Source organism: Falco biarmicus, chromosome 3, assembly GCF_023638135.1.
Source record: "Falco biarmicus isolate bFalBia1 chromosome 3, bFalBia1.pri, whole genome shotgun sequence".
NCBI lineage: Eukaryota > Metazoa > Chordata > Aves > Falconiformes > Falconidae > Falco > Falco biarmicus.
Genome location: NC_079290.1, coordinates 52122513 through 52137018, shown reverse-complemented (window position 1 = coordinate 52137018; position 14506 = coordinate 52122513). Strand labels below are relative to the sequence as shown.

General features: G+C 38.7%; 1 protein-coding gene across 1 annotated transcript in view; it reads left to right on the top strand.

Annotated features, from left to right (window-relative positions):
• The window catches only part of ASXL3 (ASXL transcriptional regulator 3), a 132915-nt gene that overhangs the window by 10286 nt on the left and 108123 nt on the right, over positions 1 to 14506 (top strand). The window contains exons 2-3 of the mRNA XM_056332551.1: positions 14050 to 14132; positions 14482 to 14484. Coding sequence (XP_056188526.1) covers positions 14050 to 14132; positions 14482 to 14484 — 86 coding nt within the window. The remainder of the gene's footprint in view (positions 1 to 14049; positions 14133 to 14481; positions 14485 to 14506) is intronic.

Genomic DNA, 14506 nt, shown 5'->3' with positions numbered 1-14506 from the left:
CTGACTGGGAGAATCACAGAAACAAGCCTGTGCACCTGGGACATTCGGTCTGCCCATAACAAGCCCCAGCATCCTTTGGGTAGACAGTTACAGCAAGAAGTGGACACTGCTTCCAGCTCTTGGGTTCATCCAGTTGTGTGGTGGTTTCGTCTTGGAAATCAAAGTCTTTGTGCTAAAACGCTGTTCCTCCGGTCAGTGTTCAGGACTCAACTGACCTGCCCGCTGCCAGTTTCCCCTGTTGCTTTTGGAATGAGGGCTACCCATTTGAGTGGAACTTGTCAGTGATAACAAAGCCTGTGTCTTTGTCCTGGACTGATGCCTCTTGTCCTTAGTAAAAGTCTGTTAGTGAATACTGTGGTTTCTAGAGCATGGGATTGGCCCCCAAAGAGCAGATGGTGAAAGAAAATGGAATTACTGCTTTAAGCTAGCTTGAACACTGCAGTTATGAGAAAGAATCTTTCCTGCTCTTTGTGATGCAGTGTTCCAACAACAGTGAGCCCCACTACATGGCTGTGATGTTAAAACATGCTCTTTTTTAGAGTTGTAGAAGCACTTAAGAACTGGAGTTGTGGCTTCACAAGGTAAATACAGAGATTCTTATCAGTCTGGCCACGCAAGTTACTGCGTGCTGTATACATGCATTGCTGATGATTGTGGCATTTACTAAGTATCTCCAGAGGAACTTCTCGGTACCTGTGCTATAATCAGCCCTTCACAGTAAATACTTTATATTCACTGTAACGGTTGTGGGTTGTTAATTTAGTCTCCAGGACCACAGTAGCAGTGGCACATGTGGGGGAGACTGTAGAACTCATATAGGGTTGTCTGGGGAGTTTTCCAATGAAAGAGATCATAAATATTGGAGAAGTGAATGAAGAGATGCTTGACTTGACTGAAGGGTGCAAGAAATAAGCAGCAAGAGTGGGCAAAGTGAAAGACCTTGAGGATAAAATCAGTGTCTGAGCAATGATTTGAGTTATTGTGTTTCACAGACTCCAAAAAGGTAGTCTTTCAACAGGTCTCTGAATTACAAATTGAAAACTTCACTGAATCACAGGGTGGTCAGGCTTGGAAGGCACTTCTGGACATCATCTAGTCCAGCCTCTCGCTAAAGCAGGTTCTCCTGAGCAGTTGCACAGAATTGCATCCAGGTGGGTTTTGAATGTCACTAGAGAAGGAGACTCTACAGTCTCCCTGGGCAGCCTGTGCCAGTGCTCTGCTTCAATAGAAGATAGGAAACTTGAAAAAAATTTGCAGTAATAGAGTCAAAGCTGTTGATCAAGAATGTTTTGTATGGATTTGGGAAGTTATATCAGAAAAGTATTGTCTTATAATTTTTTAATCTGTTTAGAAAAAAACAACCAGCTGACCAAAAGATTTCTAAAATATCTTAATCTGTCAAATTAGTTTGGCCTAAGAGGGATTTTTTTTTCTTCAGGGACCTGTTAGAATTTTCTGTAGATTTAATGTCTAATGAATTAATTGTTGTGTTGCAAAAGAGAACGCTTCTGTCTCTGTTAATTTGTAGGGTTATCAACTTTGCGTGGAGATAGACTGTTTGACACATTGTCAAAACATTCTCATCTCACTATAATTCTTGAAATCTTTAACACTTCCATTATTTTAAAAACCAACAAAAAGAAATTCTCTGTCTGTGTAGTCATTTTAACTATCTTTAATGAAGAGAGACTCAGTTTCATACTGTAATTTTCATGTGCTAACTCATTACATTAGTGTCTGAGCTGTAGGAAAATGTTTCAAGCTATTTATAGTAATTTTAAATAAAGTAAAATAAGGCTCCTGTCTTTATTCTGAGCCAGATCTACAAAAGTGGCTGCCTAGATAACTGAGGTTGGTATACGTGTGTAGTGGTTGGGAAACGCTTCTGAAAGCTGGAAGAGGCTGATAGGTTTTAAAAAAAATTAAAAATCACTGTACCTGTTTGCTGTTACCAGCATTCTTACAGCTGTTATGGCAAGAAGCTTCACAATTATTTAAAGTGTTGTTAAATATTGGAGTTAATTTTGTAGAAAAATATGGGTGTGGAGGGGGAGGGAAGAGATCTGGGGAAAGCACTCTGAGGATTAAGGAAAAAAATGAGGTTTTAAATGCTACATACATACATAAAAATAGTTATGAAACATTACTTTTAATACTTGCATACATTTTCTGGGATTAGCAGAAGAGAATGAAACTGGGTTTATGTCTGTTGGCATGTCATGTGGTGGAAAAAGTGTGTGCCTGGGTGATACTGATGTAATCCTTCAGGGAAAAATGATAGTGCTGCACTGGGAAGTGGTGAAGAAGAAATGGAGATGTTCTTGTACCAATGAGAAATAGAATAGCAAATATATGGAAGGGAGAAAAAATATCTGACAATGAAAGAAACGAGGGGGGAAAAAACCTTCTGAATTCTAGGGTAAAACTGCATTTCATTTATTTGTTTATTTATTTTGCTACCATTTCACTTAATTAGATAACCAGCTAAAGTCCCCAAAGCTTAATCTTTAATGTTTGGATTAATCTCAAACTTTGGGAATATACAAGATGAAAAAAATGTTATCTTCTGTCCTATGTAAAAGACACAACCTTTGACTTGGAGATGAAGTATTATGTTTTGATTGTGTTGCATCCTGTTTATTTTTAGAACAAGTTACCGTATCAGCTATCTAAGCCAAAGGACTATTGCTGAAATTACAAGTAATCCCTTCGAAATAATTGACCAATTTGTCATCTGAAATATTATCTTGTCCATTTGCTAGTAAGATCTCTGATTGGAATTTTCAGAATTGGTTTCAAATTATCTTGCCCAGGGTATTTCTAGAGCAGGAAAAAACCCCCCAAAAAACCAGAAAAACAACCCCCCCAAAACAAACAAACAAAAAAAGCCCCACTCCCAGAATCTGCCATGTCCAAAAAGTCTGTCTGACATGATGCTTGAATATGAGACAGTGGTAGTTTTCTTGTGATCCTGGACACCTTTGTTTATTTTTGTTTTAACCTCAGAGGACATAGCATGTAAATCTCCTAAGTATACTTTTATGTTTCTGGATGAGATTATCTGGTACAGTTAAAGGAAGATTGCATTCCTGGATTTGATTTGTAAGGCTAATCTCATTACTAATACTCATTGTTTCAGAGCTACAGTATGAGTTCAGTAGTTACACTGGAAGCCCAATTTGCGGCAGTGTAATTTTTCCATGAACAGTTTACATTTTTCTGTTCACTCATTGCTAGCTCTTTTTGGAGGGAAATGGAAGATACAGCTAAAGCATGTATTATTACCAACTTCTAAAACATTAAATCTAAAATGGTGTACCTAAAGCCCATAGACATGGAATTTATTTGCCAGTAGCATTTCCTAGAAGCTGACAGTTTTTACTGCTGCGTTTGCTGATATGCGACTGGGAAAACTCAGATCCTCATGTGTATGTATGTTGGTGCTCACAGAAAAAGAATAAACCCCATGACTGGATATACTGTAGAACAGCCATGTTTAACTCTCTCTTGGTTTGCTTTTCTTAGGTTACAGTTACTTAGGTTACAGTTACAGTTACTGATGGGTAACAGTTGAATCTGTTCAATGTATAGTGAGGGGTCTTAGGATAAGAAATACGTTGTGATATTAAGGACACTTAAAAATAGAAGCTTGTCTTGAACAGGAAGCCTATTTTATGAGAATTTCTGTATTTATATTCCTTTCTAAAATCCTCTGTGATTCATCTCTGATGACCAATTACTTTGTTGTGATTCTGAGGTTCAGTGATGGTAGTTGCACGATTTGTATGGCTGACAGCCATTTCTCACTGTAACCTGGTCAGCCCTTGTCCAGCTTGACTTGGAGGCGTCAGCCAGTCTTGTAGCTCGGAATAATGCCTTCAGGCAGGGTCAGGAGTTTGAGCCTCCACAACAACTGCAGATTATCCTGACCATTTTCAAGTTTTCCCCCCATGGGGGAAGACTTGTTCTGTATTTTTGTTTTGAGATCTGGTTAGAAATTATTGGTTTAACAATCAGCATTTTGTCTCCTTCTGAACTCCAATTTTGAAGTCACAGTTCATCTTTCTGCTTTATAGGCTGGAGGTCCTATTGGTTTAAATCTCTAAGGGAAATCAGCATCCAGTTGGAAGACAGCTGTACTGATGAAGACCCATTGATTTTTCTCTCCTATTCACTTAGCATCAATAAGAAATGTCCTTAGTTTTCATGATACTTTTTCCCTGCCATAATGTCGCCCTGTTACCTGACTGGTCTCACTGTCAGGGCTGGTCTCAGTTGCTGATCACATTATACGTGGATATGATTAACAGCCTGATAAAAGCGTTTAAGTCAGTACTTGAGAAGCCTAGATAAAGATAATGCTTTATAGTGAGAGCTTGTTAATAATGTGTTCTATTTGATGAAAACCAATGGTAAAGAATAGCTGTTTTTAAAAGAAAAAAACTTCTATATCAAGGATTAAAGTTTACCTACTGTGGCATGATTTAGCAGTGTCCAGAAAAGGAGAATTTAAGAAAATACAGACAATTCATGTTCCATATTTTGGGAAAAATAAATCTTTCTTCTTTAACAGAACTTTTGCTTATCATGGTTTTTGTTATGTGTTTTTTTTTCCCCCACCACATTATTATCTGAAGTATTTTCTTTCATAAAAAGGAGTGGGGAGCATGTAAACAAAATATTCTGTGTGCATTTCTCTGAAGTGATAGGCTTTTGAAAGATTATTAACCTAAGTTTAGGATGGTCAGGTTATTTTGCAAGGTCCCTGGAAAGAAGTGGGCATTTAACTTTTCTCAGAACTTCAGGAAAGCTGCTGCTTCTATTCTGAGTTTTGTTTATGTATTTATGTATGAATACTAACACAGATACAGAGCCGTTATATGTTCTTTGTAATCTGCCTGTATTGTGACAAATGTTTCTTAGTAATAGTTGTTAAATAGTGTATTTTTCAAACCTTTAAACAGATGCTACCAAATACCACTACAAGCCACCAGTATGGACTTCAGTTCTGCATAAATGGTGTGTTTAACAGGGCAAGTGTGGGTGGATTTAGGTGATGAGGTGGGAGAAAGGACTATGTAGAGAGAATGATAAGAAGGACTGAACAAATAAATGACACAAAATGGGTATGAGTTAGTGAGCTGCAAAATATTATCCTATTTTTGAAAATCTTAGATGAGTAATTGTCAACTGTGCCATCTGTACGTAATGTGGGCTTCCAAACTTGTGGCAATTAAAACTGCCTAGCATCCCACTCCAGCTCAGTATTTTATTCTGCGTACAAGTCAGTACTGAAGACTAATCTCCTATGACATTAATCGTCTCATGAGGAGAGACGGAATAAATCACAGTAGCCCTTCCTCTCTTCACTCATGAAGATAAATGCCATAACATGATGGCTGATCTTTGTTATGACACTAACCATTATATATTTAACAGAGATAGCAAAATCCCACTGACAGCTAACAAAAGAATTCTCTCTTTACACATTCTATGAGAAGGCTGTATTTCTTTAGTTCAAAACCATGACTTACCATATCTGCTCTAAGAGCAATTTAAGCAGATCTGGATTGTGCCAGTGGACTCTATTCTGTACACAATGATGTCATGATTCAGACTAATGAAAACTGACATAAAGTAACTGTGCAAACTTCGGAAGGAAAAAAACTGCATAAAACCCAAGGACTCTTAAGACTCTTTTGTCTTGTCCATTCTGACAAGAAAGAATAACTCTCTTATTTAAAACAAACAAGCAAGTAAGCAAGACCCCCCCCCAACCCTAAAAAAAACCCCAAAACAAAACCACCCACCAACCCCAAACAAACAAACAAACCAAGCCCAAAGCTTTCATCATTTTTCATTTTATGGAGGTTTCAGTTTTCTACTTTTCCTCCAATACTTGAACAGGTGGGCTCAAGGAACTGCAAGCAGCTTTTTGTCATCTCTATGATTGCAAGGGAATCCTAATTTTTCCAGCTTTATCACTTGCTGTATACCTCTCAGGAATTTCCTTCCAGGTTTTCCATGCATTAGATACATTCTGGTCTTTCTCTCTGGGATAAAATTACTAAGGAATATTCTCAGTAATTTTCTGCATCTCTGCTTGCTTATTAATTTGAAGGGAGTGATGCTGTGTTATCATTCTGTGAGTGAGGAACAGAGCAAACAACTGAGTTGTGTTTATGGACTTCCCCTCTATGAGGTTAAGAAGACCAATGTGACTTATACTGGCTTTTCACCCAAGCATCAAAATGCTGTAAATTACCTGAGATATTTCCATGCCATCTATCTGACAGAATTTAAATGGAAGTATAAGTTTTACAGTTTTATGTTTGCTGTTGTTAACCACAATTAAGTAACATGGATAGAAGTGCTTTTTGTTTGGTTAAATATATTCCTGCTGCATGAATGGAGTCAATTTCAGTTGCAGCATGAAACTTGTCTTGCCTTTCTAAGTCGTGAATTTTACCTTGATGAAACACTGAAAATGGCCCAAACTAATGTGTTAGAATTTTTAGGTAGAGTGCATAGTTTAAAATATTTTATTTGTATTCTGTTATCCTTCTCCCTCCCCCCCCCCTCTTTTTTTCTTTACTTTTTTTTAACTACTTTTTACTTTTTTTTGTTGTTTGTTTTTTGCCTTATGGAAATCTTAGGTCTGTATCTTTAGGACACTGTCTAACAAGATAAGCTCTGATAGTAGAACAATGGCAAGAAAACTGGCATAACTGTCACCTCCTGTTAAATTTGGTACATTCAGAGAGTAGCCAGTAGGAATTTTATTTCTCACATTAAAAGTAGCCCTTACACATTACATTTGCCTGAGGAAACTGAGCGATGATGGCTTTTAAAATAAACACATACCCATTCTTTCTGATTTTTCTGGGAAGTTTTACTCCTCATAAGGTGTATAGCAAACCTTCAGTGTCTCAGAAAAAAAAAAAAGTCTGTATCAGCCTTTGATAGAGAAAACAGAATATATGGAAGCAAATGTGTTTGGGGTTTAGTGCTTCTTGGTGTTTCTTTTTCCTTGTTCCCTTAGTAGTGATGAATGTATTCACACTAGTGATGGTTCTTTTCCTCTGTTATCTGTAATATAAAGGCAGCTGACAGGGCACTCATATCCATTCTGCTCCATTAGTTCCAGTCACCTAAGCATGGTCTTTCTTCATTTTGTACAGGGGTAGGTGCCAAAGGGGAATTTTTATTGCTGCTGGAATTAAAAGCATTTCAGCATCGTGGCCTGTGCGATCACCAAATGAGTGCAGATTTTGGTAATGTTTTTTGGGTGGCAGAGCTGTGTTTTGCTCCCTTCTCTAGAATAATGATTCATAGCTCTAAACAACTTTGGCCCATGTTTTTCAGCTGTGCACTGATACGGAAATTGAAACTTCTACTCTGAACTAAATAGACAGAGAATATGATCTACAAGCCATGGAAGGTTCACAATGCAATTTGTTCTGTCAGCACCTAAGAGCTACAGCGTCCTGCTAGCTAGCTATTTGGTATTGACTACCTAGGCAGCGCTTGTGTAACTAACTGTGTGTGTGTTTTGGGGAACCCATGGCAATGGACTGCATCTGTATGGATGTGCTAATGTTTCAGGAGGTAGAGGACATAGGAATGTACTGTGAGAGTATACTATGGTAAGGACAAAGGGGGAAAGGTATTTCAGTAGGGATGTGGAGACATGGGACAGATGGACGTTAGGGGTATTGCAACACCTTGAAAGATAAGAGTATCACTTGGAGAGTAGAGAAAGGCTGGGCAGAGTGAGAAGCAATGGGGTATTGTGATAAAAAGCAAGAGGAGTTATGGCTTGCATGGCTAAGCAGAAGTCTGGACTGTGCTGTCAGAATTGAGCAGTTGTTCTGGGAATCTGGATGCTCCATGGCTTGAACTGAACTCATTGCTAGTAATCCTGCTGCTAATAATGGGACCCATACCGGGATAGAAAGTTCGACATCCTGTTTACTGGGGTATGTATCTTTGATCCTGATCTTACAGAAATCTGGTAGGATTCTGTGTGCTCACTGGGTTCACCCTGTTACAGTCACTGAGGTGTTTATGGATCTGTGCTGACAGAGCCTTTAAGTGAAAGTTCCTGGTTGCTCAGACATGCTGATTGCATTAGAAAAGGGAGAAATATGAAGGTTTCCTTTTGTTTCAGTATGTCGGACCAGATCAATAAGTTATTATAAGTCAGTTGTTTAGGGTTGAAAACTTTACCCTACATTTTCTGGTGTGATGTAAGAGGCCATTAGCGATGGCAAGATGTTGTTGCTGCTTGCTAGAGCTTGTGCCTTTTAAAGGAATAACTGAATTGTATGTATAATTTTAACTGAATTGTAATCCAACTTCTTTTGAATTCAAAATGTAAAGTGTACAGTTTATCTGGAAGTTCCAAAGCACTGTTGCAGACTTTTATCAGTTTTAAATATGACATTACAAATAAATTTAAAAAAGAACAATAAAAGGGCCCAGGCATCTCAGAAGAAGCCTCAAACCAGGCAGTCAAAGCAATGGAATGAACAAACAGATCATTCAGCTTCTTTCTTGCTCTTTCCTTTCATTATTTTAGAAGATGATAATGCTTTACTTATCTGGCAGGTTAGCAAAGTTACGTTGTTTCAGACCAACTTGCAAACAAATTATATAGTAGAAATTCTCTTGCAGGAAGCACCCACCAGGTTGCTCCCTATAACTCATGCTAAAGGAATTGTAAAGTGCCTTTGACTGAGAGGGCTGGGGAAAAATGTGTTTTTTTGGTGTACCTAAAAAAAGTGTGGGCTAGCTGGCATGCAGATTGATGTTAAAACTTAATTTAATGTATTTCAGAAGGTTTAGGTATTTTTATACATTGCTTTCTTTGTCATGTTACATCTTTGTTCCTTTCCTTGCTTATCTGTAGTGATGCATGGATTACAGAGACAAATTCATAGTATGGAGCATACTGTGAAAGACATGTCTTATGAAATGCACGTTCTACTCAGGTTTTATAAATTATTGTAACTGCAACTGCTGAAAGACAAAAATCCTACCGGGAGAACTACTACCGCTGTTTCAGCTACTTTTAATGTTTTAGTACTTGGAAACTACTCTTTACCTTTCTTTTAATCACCATCAGTCAGAGCTCCTTGAACATCTATTTGAGAACTTAAATATTAAAACAGCTTGCAATGCATCTTCCCTTCTTATTTTTATCGCTCTTTCCTCCTTTTTCATGTATCATGTACCCTCCCTCCTCTTGATCTTCTTGCTGTGTTTTCTTCATCCATCTCTATGCACATACTTTCTTCCGCTACTCTATACCCTACCCTGCCTTCTTCATCTAACCATTTATGCATCTTTCTTCAAACAAAGGGCTTTGAACTTTTACCAGGCTGCTGATAATTCCCCAATGACTAAAGCTGTTAATCAAAAATGAATACAAAAGATTTGAGTGGGGCATTTCCCGCAATAGAAGTCAGTCCTCCTGTTAACCTCACACAAGCAGCTGGAAAAGACAATGCTGGATTTTTTCCAGGACACTGTTCTTGTACCCTCTTCGGGACTTTGTCTTCCAATTCATTAATTTAGTAATGGGTGGCTAGAAAATATCATATATTTTCTGCTTAAGAAGAGGAAAGTTATTTTTCTGTTCTTTTGTTCACCCTGCTGTCTTTGGGCAGTAAAAAAATGTCTATTGTGCAAGTTCAGCCTGACTTGTATTTTAGCTGTTGACTGGGAGCACTGGCAATAACTGTACTGTTCTTCTTTCTCTTCACAGATTATATAAATAATGTTCTAAAGAGAATTCCTTCAGTTTATGACTAGTCACTCAGAATGTAGATTGACCAGAGATATGATAAAATGATCCTGATTTTTGTCAGCTACCTGACCGTCCGATCCCTGCAGGCAGCTTCCAGAGATGGAAGAGGCTCTGGCCAGTTCCAGCTAATTCTATGCTGGCTGTACAATTGGCATCAACAAGCCCACTAGACTGATCTGCCAGCTGCTTTTGGACCACAGCACGGTATCAGACCACACTTGGTTCTTGTTTAGAAGAATCATCTTCTGTCAGTGTAAGAACTGATAGCTGCAGGACTAGTGGCTGCTTCTCTGGCAAAGCTTCCCAGTTTCTGTGAGGAGAGTTTATGGGTGGCAGAAAGGCTGACTTGGAGTGCGCCTTTCTTTATGCTGTCCCTCTACTTGTGTTCCCTCTGGTGGCTGAAATGCAGACAGTTGAACAGATCTGATTCAGGTAGTCACAAGAAGCTGTGACTGTAATGAAATTGATATAATTGATACAATGAAGGTCATCATTGTATCAATGATATAGGTTCTCTTACAATTTTGTAGGTGAGCCGAGTATTCAGGATTTCTCATGCAAAGCTGAGAGTCTTGACTCTACTCTAGAGTTTTCTTGTTAACAATTCACTAGAAAGTGTTTTTCCCCCAGTGTGGCAACTGATTTTTTTGAACAGTTGTCCATGCACAGATAATAGATGCCACGGTGAGAAAAGGAATTTGGATTTCTTCTTGTCCCATATAACCGACAGGACTTTTCCAATGAACCCCGGAATGTATATATTTGTGGCATCTGTGTAATTATTTAGTATCTGTGAAGTTGTGAGTTGATATGTGTAGGTGATACAAACGACAGTTTGTCAGGCCGCTACCATTTGCTGGGAGGTTCAATTTCCACTGTGCTTGGTAGGATCCGAGTCATCTTCTCTTTGATCCATTAACCAGGGTTTGAACGAACACCAAGAATGTATTCAGTGCAATGACTACTTCTGTTCTCTTCCAGATTGTCCTGATGGGTATCAAATTATTTGTCCCAGTTATTTAGCGGCTGTCCCTTTTTAAGGCTGTGGTTGAATGGCAGGAATAAATAGAGCATATTTGATCCTCTGTGGTAGAGGTTGCAGTCAGTGCAAACCATTCTTCTGCCATTGTCCTTAACAAAATATGTCAGAACAGTCATATTCTTCATGACAGTACTTTGGCATGTTTTAATTTCAGCATTACTAGTCACTGGCTGTATATGATATGAATATTGGTGGATGGAGTGGGAGGAAGGAGAAAGATATTTAAAACAGATAAAGGCTTCCTCCCTTTATGTAAGTTACTTTTTCTCACCAAGAAGCCTATGACTTAACTATGCTACTGCATTTTAGTGTTTTATTTGCCTTAAAGCACAGTTAGTAATTCAGTTTGGATTTCTAATATTATTTTTAAGTCTTAGAAATGCAAAAGGGATTGTGGGCTTTTAGCAATGTTAACGGTGAGATACAGAGACAAGAGACACTACTGCAATTATCAGTTCAGTGTATTCATTAGCTCACAGGCTCTTAAATAATACTCTGCTGTTTTCCAAAACTGGGGGAAGAAAATGAGATTATCATTAAAATGTTTTTACAAGTAATCATTTTATTACTGTTGGGTTTGGTTAAAACGGGATGGGGACACGGATACAACAGCATGGTGGGAGAGGCAGAAAAAAATATCCTTACTAAGGTTCTCTGCTAAATTAATCTTTGTTCTGATAAAGAAAATCAGGTACACAATAGCAGGATTTTCAACTTAAGCAGTGTTTGAATTGGAGAATTAATGCTTTTCAGTTAGGATATGAACAGTTCTTTAAAAAGCAGGGTTTAAAGGGTTTAAAGGGTTAGATGAACAGAATTAAACTCGTGGGGTGTATGAACTGCAGCCCACACTACATGTCCAACGTAAAACAATTCCACACAACGGGCAATTGTTTGCTCCAGTACTTTCAGCCTGTCTAACATACTCTGCATTTCAGTTTGTCATTATACCCTGAATGTGTCCACTTCATACTGTGGTATTTGAAATCTGCCTTGTGGGTTTGATTAAACTTTCTGTAGTGGTGTTATGCATCTTGCTTGTTAGTTTCATTGTTGTTTGGTGAAGGTGATATCCCCTATCCATATGTCTGGTCATTGTTCCCACAACCAGTTCAGCACAGCTTCCTCAGCACAAACTGCTCTCCCTTCTCCCATTGTCCAGAACAGGGTAACTTCTGATGTTTGCATAGCTTCATTGTTTCCTTCCCTTTATTGTCAAACTCACGTGGTAACACTTGGCACTTTTACTGACTTTTATAGAGTAGGATGTGATGTCATAGAGAAGGGGACAGGGCTACCCAAATTTTCTTAATTGCAGGGAGGAGCTGCCCAGGTGTGCTGAGGGGCCTGTACTCAGGAAGAGAAACAGGGAATCCTCCACAGTGAGTAACCCCACTTTCAAGTGCACACAGTTTCCTTCATAGCCGTGTCCAGTACAGTGTAGTTTCCTCTTCTGTCCTTTCCAGTGTGCCCTCTGGAATGTTCCCAGTTCAGTTCTCTTCTTTTTCCTTTATTTTGGTGTATTCTCATTTTACCTTGTCCTTTGTCTTCTTTCTGAAGGTTAAAGTTTCCATTTTTGTCTCTTCACATCATTAATCTTTTCTCATCCTCATCTTAATCTTTATACACATTGTCATTTTTCCAGTGTGTCATTGTGGTTCTGTCACTAATACATGGTATCATTTCTCTTCTCTTGCTGTGTAATGGCCCTTTTCCCAGCCCTGTGCAGTTCCTACCATCCTTACTCGTTGCCAGTACTCTTTCCTACCCACTCTTCTTTCTTCTTTCAAATCACCTCTCGGTTTTCCTTTCCTGATGGGTCTCTTTGGAATCTTGCCTATTGATGTACATGAGATAAGTTCAGTTCAGCTCCCAGACCTTTCAGTGCAGCCCTCACTTCTGCATTTTCCTTTGTGGAACTGCAAGATAAAGGATGCAAAGCTCATCTGTAACAAAGAACCAAAGGATTTGGTAAACTGTGTTTTGGCTGTGAAAGGGGAGAACAGGCAGTAAATCAGAACTGTAAAATGGCAGCAGAAGGCTGAGCTGGTCAAGTGGTAGTGAGTAGAAAGGTTTTGGCTTTAGGTGAGCTGCTTGAATTACAGCCCTGGCTAGCACCCTTCACAGTTTGATGACTTGCATGATAAGATGTGGTGGTATCTCTAGTTCCCAGTGGGCAAGTATCCATAGCAGTAGCTACTTTCACAATTGCCATCATTTGGTAACTACTAGAGAGAAGCTCAGGTCTGCGTGAATTTGGAAACCAAACTGATTTCTTTTTTACCCAGGGCAGAATACAAGTTTTAGCTGAGATACGTTGGCAAAATGCTCTGGGAAGCTTGATTGCTGTGGCCTGTGCTGCACCTTTTACTGCTGATCAAAAGGTTTCCTTTTCCAGGGCTGTCAGTCTGGCACTTTACATGAGCAAAAGAGTGGCTGTTCGTTTAACAGCTGAAAACTGATGGGGACAAAAAGGAAGTGGAAAACCAGAAAAGTTTGTACAAGATGGTTGTATCTGGAAAGAGGAGTGGTTTACTTTGGGTTCAATTGGAAAAGGCAAAGGAGTGGAAAACTGAGCTGAACTGGAAAAATATACTGCACTCTGTCATGTAGCATCTTGTATGCTGTTACTGTTCTGACTACTTCATTTTTCATTGTTTTTAGAAACAAAAAGCATTTTAAAATTGAAACTTACCAGTGTCAATTCTCACAGGAGCTCCTGTGCTACAAATGGAAGGTTTTAGCCAATTTTGTTCCTGAGGTCATGACAAAACCTAAATATAGAATATTCAAATGACCTCAAATAGTTCTAAAGTAACAAAAATAATAATAAAAAAAGACTAGCTGTCTCTTTGTTTTGCTTTGGGTTTGGGTTTTTTTTTCCTTTCTGTCTGAAAGGAACTCTGTTGCTGTGTCATAAAATCAGTTGCATATTTCAACTCATTTATTTGGAACCTGGTAAGAATATTTCCCAGGCAGATGTAGCAGTTGATGTACAAAAGCAGCAAGTAAATCTTATTCTTGCTGCAGTTTCCTGGACTGTATCTGGCCTTCCAACAGACAGAGGACTCCAGTCTCAACACTACTGTTCCCTGCCTTTCACAAATGACTACATAAAAACTGCATGATCTCATAACCTTTCAGACTAACAGGACAGCTGTGTCTCGTCACTTAAACAATTATTATTTCCTTTCAGGCATTGGAAAAGTACCCCAACTCACCAATGACTGCAAAACAAATACTGGAAGTCATTCAGAAAGAAGGGTTAAAAGAAACAAGGTCAGTGTTCATATGTACTGTATTTTTGTTCTCTCTTTGAAAGCCATCTAGGAGTGGTATATAATCCTTATGAAACCAAGTGTTGTTTAATGGCTGAATTGATTTCCAGTACCAAAGTGGGAAATATAGCTGGTGAGGTTTGTTTGTTTATTAGTTCAAGGCTTTTAAAATGGTTAGTGACTGGCTTAACTTTGTACCTTCCAAAAGGAGTCTGTGGGCCAGCTCCAGTCCAATGGCTTTTCTTTAGAAAGACAGTGTTATCTGCTCAGACAGCCCAGTGTTATATCTCATTTTTGCTTAAGGACCAAAGCTTGACAACTGGGTTGACTCTGCTGCCATGTGCGTGCAGAAAGTGTGAGATGGAGTTAGATGCA